The 6,851-nt window shown below is 43.0% G+C and overlaps 1 protein-coding gene across 1 annotated transcript; it reads right to left on the reverse strand.

The window, feature by feature from the left end:
* Positions 1-2,074: 2,074 nt before the first annotated feature.
* Positions 2,075-6,441, reverse strand: SPRYD4 (SPRY domain containing 4). Its single transcript, XM_063952566.1, has 2 exons — positions 6,166-6,441; positions 2,075-3,277 (listed from the first exon to the last, which is right to left on the reverse strand). The coding sequence occupies exons 1-2, from the start codon at positions 6,275-6,277 to the stop codon at positions 2,739-2,741; spliced, it is 651 nt and encodes a 216-aa protein (XP_063808636.1). The 5' UTR covers positions 6,278-6,441; the 3' UTR covers positions 2,075-2,738.
* Between the last annotated feature and the right edge of the window lie 410 nt (positions 6,442-6,851).

Consider the following 6,851-nt stretch of genomic DNA (forward strand, 5'->3'; position numbering starts at 1 on the left):
CTAGGGAGGTTGTGCCGTTCCCCTCCCACCTAAGTCCCACGAAGTAGGCAGCCTGGTGCCAGCCAGATGTGCCTGAAAGGAATAAAAAGGAAAATAAATGCAGAAAACTCTTCAGGAGCTTCCCAAGCGTGACCGGCTCCTCCAGGCACATTCTCTAAACTGAGTAGGAGGGGCATAGAGGGCGGAGCCAACCCACACAATCAATTTCTTAAAGTGTCCATGGCTGCTAGTGGACCAGTCTATACCCCATGGTACTAATGTGGACCCCAGTATCCTCCAGGACGTAAGAGAAATATTAATACTGTGTATGTAGGTAGAAGCAAAGAACTACCTAGTGTCATAACACTGAATCTTTTTCTTTGCTGGTGGCAGTACTGTAGAGGAATGGATATACCCGAAGGTACTTGGGCGCTTAGGATATGGGATGCTTTGCCGAGCTGCAGTCACAAGAAGGAGGGAGAGTCACTCCCGTTATATTGCAAAAATAGGAGAGAGAGATGGTGTGACTGCGCTGGATTTGATGAATACAACACTAGTATTAAAATATCACAATTTATTCCTAAAATTGTACAATAGGTAAATATCAATAAAATATGCACATAAATAAACTAACAAAGAATGCAAGTGCTAAAATACGGACTACTATCCTATGGGACCACCCAGTTTGCCAGGTAGGAATTTGGACTTTCTGGTGATCCAGGGACCCCAACCAGGAAGCGACTTCAAGGAGGACCGAACCATTCCCCAAGCTTGTCCAGACGATTTTCTCAACGCTCAGATCTTTAACGGCAAACACCATACAAAGGACAGTATACAACCGTAACGCATGAGGAGCTCACTACTACATATCCCGGAGCACCATATCCTCTAACGGTAACTTGTCCATTAATTTTGGACCCTGCCTATATTCTGAGACTATTGCTTTAGCTGGACTATAATACAGGGGAAACACATCAGGAACGGTCACTGCATACATCTCCAGAAAGTCCAAATTCCTACCTGGCAAACTGGGTGGTCCCATAGGATAGTAGTCCGTATTTTAGCACTTGCATTCTTTGTTAGTTTATTTATGTGCATATTTTATTGATATTTACCTATTGTACAATTTTAGGAATAAATTGTGATATTTTAATACTAGTGTTGTATTCATCAAATCCAGCGGTGGCAGTACTGTGTCTGATTAACCAGACATGCTGAAGCAATCATAAATCACTGGCAGGGATTTGTTAGATTGACATATCTAAAGAATCGACTGGCCAGTTTGTGACAAAGTGGTGTGACCTGTTCTCCCCAGGGTAATCCAACGTAGTGCCCAACATGGCTGCCTCATCTGGTACCTTTTGTGGGTGGAATATATAACCTGTCGAAGATACTACCAAACCCTGCATTATGCTTGTTGTGCTCTCTAGGTTTTATTGTTCTTTATCAATTCTGTATGTTTTTCAACTTGCTGTAAATCTAATTCCTTTGTATAATGTACCATGTTTTTTGATGTATGTGAAGAGAGTCCTGTGGGAGAAAAGCACTATATTAAAAAAAAAAAAAAAAAAAATGATTAGTAATATTATATTCACTACGGGAGTAAAATCTGAATATAGTGTAGGGCCTGATGTCTCATAAGTGGAAATGAGAATGAAAACCGCGTATGTGCATATGTTATATCAGGCACACAGGCAGAAACTGATAGTGCATATGTATTGATCTGTCAATGTACTACACTTGCTGTGAATTGGGTGGTGACCATGCAAATGAACGGGCACTGTTCAGTCTCATGGGAATGTCATAGGTGGACTTCTTTGCAGATGTAATGCCAACTATATCCAAAACATTGCTGCACAGTCTCACCTTTACTTACACCTATAGAGTAATAGGAGGATGACTGGCCTATCTCCAACATGCACATGTGGGAGCCAGGGCCCAGGCCACAACACAAGCCAGAATGACTGCCATACCTTGCATTCTGGCTGCAGGATGACACAGTAGCCAATAGGTAGCCCTACTGAGTTGTGCATTGCAAGAATCAGAGATGTCCCAGAATAACGGAGCAAAGAAAATAAGTCACAGGACAAAGTAATATAAGCAAGCATAATATTTATTATCCCTCTTTAAAAATAAGAGACAGGAAAACTTATGTTTTGGCAAAATTATATAATTCAAGAGTATTGCAGTAGTTCCCTTACATGTGAAAAAATTTATTTTTCTTAGTTTTACAAGGCAGAGCCAGAAAAATAAGTGATCATGTAGTTAACTCCTTTCATGATCATTGAGTCAACTACAGTAATTCAATATGATATCTTTCACCCAAACACTTGAAAAATAACCTTACTCTACAACTGAATCTGTATGATTGAGCATCTCTGAGAATAACTTCAGGTTTCCTGTGGTCTTAGTATCTGTTCGGGAGATACGTCATCTACTATGCACTTCTGCAGGTGTATTTCTTTTGTTGGTTTACTTCGTGTTCATAAGTGCACTGAAATGTGTCTGTATTGCGATACACTTTCCAGTAAGGTAGATAACTTAGAACCAAATTACTAGCACGAATCACTAGCATCACATGACACTGCCCAACGGTGAAGGCGACAAAGCGATGCACAGCTGTAGCTTAACCTCCTTACAGTATATTGTATATGCAGAAAGCTGTATGACCATCAACCACGGAGTATATTGAACAGAAAGTTTAATGCCAGAATATAATACTGGCTGGAGAGGCACTTTTAATACAATACTTGATGGTTTTAAAGATTGTCAGGTACATCTAAGCCTGAGTGGGTAAGTAGTTCTCCATTCCACAGGGCAAATGCAGGCGCAACAGGACCTCGAAAGTCTGCAATGAGAGTGTGGATAAGGGTTCCTTTCTCAGAGTCCACGAGGCTCAGCTTTCCACTTTCATAGTCCAGCAGGAGCCCTACTTTGCTTGGATGGCCAATGTTGGTGATGGGGATTGTTTTCTTTACCACCATGCCATACCACTTTTTATGGCTGTAGGCAAAGACCCAAGAGCGGTTGCTGACTCCAATGCACTCATCTCTAGACATATCAGCATCTGCAACACCGATGCGGAACTCAGTGGATTTCTTCACGGTAACTTCCCAGTAATGGCGGCCACTCACCATCGGATTGTCTCCAAGTACAACAGCCCATTCTCTGAAACGCTCAGGATTTTGGGGGATCTTCGAGGGGTCAATGCCCAACATGCGATAAATTACCCCCGTGTCCTTCTTGAACAGGTCCAGGCTGCTATGAGCAGTTTTCTCATCTAGTTTGAATGATATTTCTGCAAAAAAAAAAAAAAAAAGGTGGAAAAACTCCAAATGAGCATAATCTCAAAGAAAAAAATATTATATTTAAATTAAGGGGATATCATTTTATTTGTATTAAACAATGTTTAATATTTTTTTTTTTTTTTTAGACATTACATTTCTAAAATGTTGATTCTGTAAATTTACTTATGTAAAAGAAATACCAATCACATTTACAAATACTGTATATACGCAAAATAGTCAGACATAAAACCATTTGAGACAAATGTAAAAACAGCGAGAAACTGGATCCTGCTGTTTCCAATGTCACCATCCCAGCTTGAGAGAAGTGTTAAAGTGCATACAGTATACACATACCCTCCAACCTGACCCGCCCCTTTGGGGCAGATGTATTAAGCCTGGAGATGGCATAAGGAAGTGATAAACCAGTGATATGTGCAAGGTGATAACACACCACCCAATCAGCTCCTAACTGTTAATTTACATATTGGAGCTGATTGGCTGGTGTGTTTATCACCTTGCACATATCACTGGTTTATCACTTCCTTATGCCATCTCCAGGCTTAATACATCTGCCCCACAATGCTCTGTTTCTGGACTTCCCTCTTAATTTATTATTGCCATCACCTGTGAAGAAACAGCTTTCTTATCATTTAACTAGTTCAACACAGGTGATGGAAATCATAAATTAAGAGGGAAGTCCAGAAACAGAGCATTTTGTACCTAGTGGGGCGGGTCATGTTGGAGGGTCTGTATACACACGTTTCAGGCCATTATTTAAAGTACGTAATTCAGTTGCAGAATGAGCAAGGCTTGGCTGATTGGCCTCCCTGTACATTTAATGCCAGGGAAAAAGGATGATTTACAAAGATAAATATAAAACACAACTTCCACATCCCACCACTGTGGTTGTTTCTTTTTTTCTCTCTCCCTCCCCCTTTCTTCTATCTCAATAAGAATACGAATAGTGGTTGCCCAATACCACAGCCTTGCAAGTTTGTATATTCTCCCCTTGGTACTCCAGTTTCCAACTATACTCTATAAAGCACTGCAAAATACATATGCACTATATAAGTAACTGGAGAACTACACCAGGGGTGGTATTCATGTGACCGCCGGTCAGCTGACTGACAGTCACATGACCTCCCCCACCAGCCCAACGGCTCACTATCATGACCAACAGGGACTATTTCCACTCATGGGTGTCCACGACACCCATAGAGTGGGAATAGAACCCGTGGCGACCGCAGGTCGCCACTGAGCCTGCAGCGTGGCGAGCTGCACTCGCCCCTCCCCGCCGGGATCCCGGCGTCGGTAAGCTGACTGGCGGTCTCCTGACCGCCGGTCAGCAGTACTACACCCCTACACCAGGCATGTAGCACATCTAGCATGATATTGTTCTGTGTATGCCCAAACACAATAGGTTGCATGTCTATGCAGATCTGTGAGATTCTGACACTTTCAGACACTTGTGGCTGGAGGATTACAACAGGTATGGAAGATGCATTCTTAAATAGGCCGAGTACAGCAAAGGACTGTCCGCACAACTGCAAACAAACAGACCAAGACACAGATATAAGCCCCATTATTTGCAGGTGATTAAGACCAAGGCAGGTGATGATGCAAGACAACAGAACTAGCGAACTGCTTGGGATTGGACAGCTGTAAATGTACTGCTGATGCTAAGCTGCTCGGTTGCTTCTCTTTTTGTGTGTTTTAGGAAAATAATTATTGCAAGATATGGAGAATTGTTTCTGCTGTATACGAGAAGGGTTTTATTTTACACATTATTGCTGTCTATTAATAGTGAACAAGTGTTTTGCAAGCAAATAAATTGTCACACGTGTATATGACACATGCCTGGCATAAACTGGGTGCATATGCTGCTACCCTGCATGCATTGTGCCATAGCTGCTGTTTAGCATATGCGCACAATTGCAATTTTTTAAAATACACTATGACCCTGCAAATCACAGTCCACTTGGCACAATGCCCACATTCGTTCACTTCCATTTAATTGCAGATTATTAAGATCTTCTAAAACAAATACTTGCACACCATTACAATGTAGGGTTAAGAATGTAGATTTTTGATACAACAAATGCTGCTTTCTGCTGTTACATGTAAACGGTATCCGGACTCCAGGTCGACAACAAAAAGGTCGACACACCTTAGGTCGCCACCAATTGGTCGACATTGACAAAAGGTCGACAAGAACAAGGTCGACATGGAAAAAGGTCGACATGAGTTTTTCACTATTTTTTTCTTTTTTGGAACCTTTTCATACTTAACGATCCACGTGAACTACGATTGGAACGGTAATCTGTGCCGAGCGAAGCGGCAGCGGAGCGAAGGCACCATGCCCGAAGCATGGCGAGCGAAGCGAGCCATGCGAGGGGACGTGGTGCACTAATTGGGGTTCCCGGTAACTCTACAAAGAAAACGACACCAAAAAAACATAAAAAACTCATGTCAACCTTTTTCCATGTCGACCTTGTTCCTGTCGACCTTTTGTCCATGTCGACCTAAGGTGTGTTGACCAATTGGCATCGACCTAAGGTGTGTCGACCTTTTTGTGGTCGACCCTGAGTCCCAGACCCATGTAAACACCCAGAAGAGGATAAAAGCATGCAGGACTAAGAAAACGGGCATTGCTTTAACATGTTCTCATAATTACTAAAGGGATCACATTTAGAAGTATTTTAATTACACCACAGAACCTTTAGTTAACCATTCCTATTTTTATTGAACAGATAAAGCTTTTACATCAACAACAATTCAGTTCAAGTAACAGGCATGTAGCGCTGCGTGGGGTGGGGTGAGGGGAAGAGCAGTGCTACGGGCGCCGGAGGACGCGGGGCTGCTGGAGTGGGGGGGGGGGGCTTGCCCCCTTTGCTCTTACCCCTCCTGGAGGTGACGGGAACAGGGTTCCTTAGCAGGCCCGTGACCCGCAGGCGCCCCAGAGCACGGCTCCCCAAATACATTGCCCTCATGGGCGACGCCATCTTGGACATGGGCTGACTTCTCCTAGTTTCAGCATCATGTGACGCGTCCTACATTTAACTGGGGAAAGGATTTGTCTGTGTCGCAATCGCAGTGACCTTAAATAAAAACTTCCCAGTGTGTGATGCTGGTGATATGTACTAACTCATAGCAGCTGGGGAATGTGCGCGCTGTGTAGCCGTAGCTAGTGTCCGTGTAGCTGCCATGTGTAACACTGAGGGAACTATGTGCTAGCTCCGTTGTTTTCTGTCATCTGCTGTCTGTAGAGGGTGAGGCAAGGAGAGGAGGGATTGATACTAGGAAGCTCTGTTTTCAATGTTACCTGTGTAGCCAGGCATTATAGTAAAGTTCATATTGACAACTTCATGAGACAGGAGCTATTAAATCAGCACAAGTTTGCACTTGTGCAAGAGATCATAGGGGTCATTCCAAGTTGTTCGCTCGGTAAATTTCTTCGCATCGCAGCGATTTTCCGCTTAGTGCGCATGCGCAATGTCCGCACTGCGCCAAGTAAATTTGCTATGCAGTTAGGAATTTTACTCACGGTTTTTTCTTCGTTCTGGTGATCGTAATGTGATTGACAGG

This window comes from Pseudophryne corroboree, chromosome 2 (assembly GCF_028390025.1).
Source record: "Pseudophryne corroboree isolate aPseCor3 chromosome 2, aPseCor3.hap2, whole genome shotgun sequence".
Lineage (NCBI taxonomy): Eukaryota > Metazoa > Chordata > Amphibia > Anura > Myobatrachidae > Pseudophryne > Pseudophryne corroboree.

Bases quoted from the DNA above. Each gene is read 5' to 3' on its own strand.
- SPRYD4 (XM_063952566.1), bottom strand. From the start codon at position 6,277: ATGTCCAAGATGGCGTCGCCCATGAGGGCAATGTATTTGGGGAGCCGT. The intron at 3,278-6,165 runs GTAAGAGCAAAG...TTTTTTTTGCAG, and splicing joins TCCCGTCACCTCCAGGAGGG to AAATATCATTCAAACTAGAT.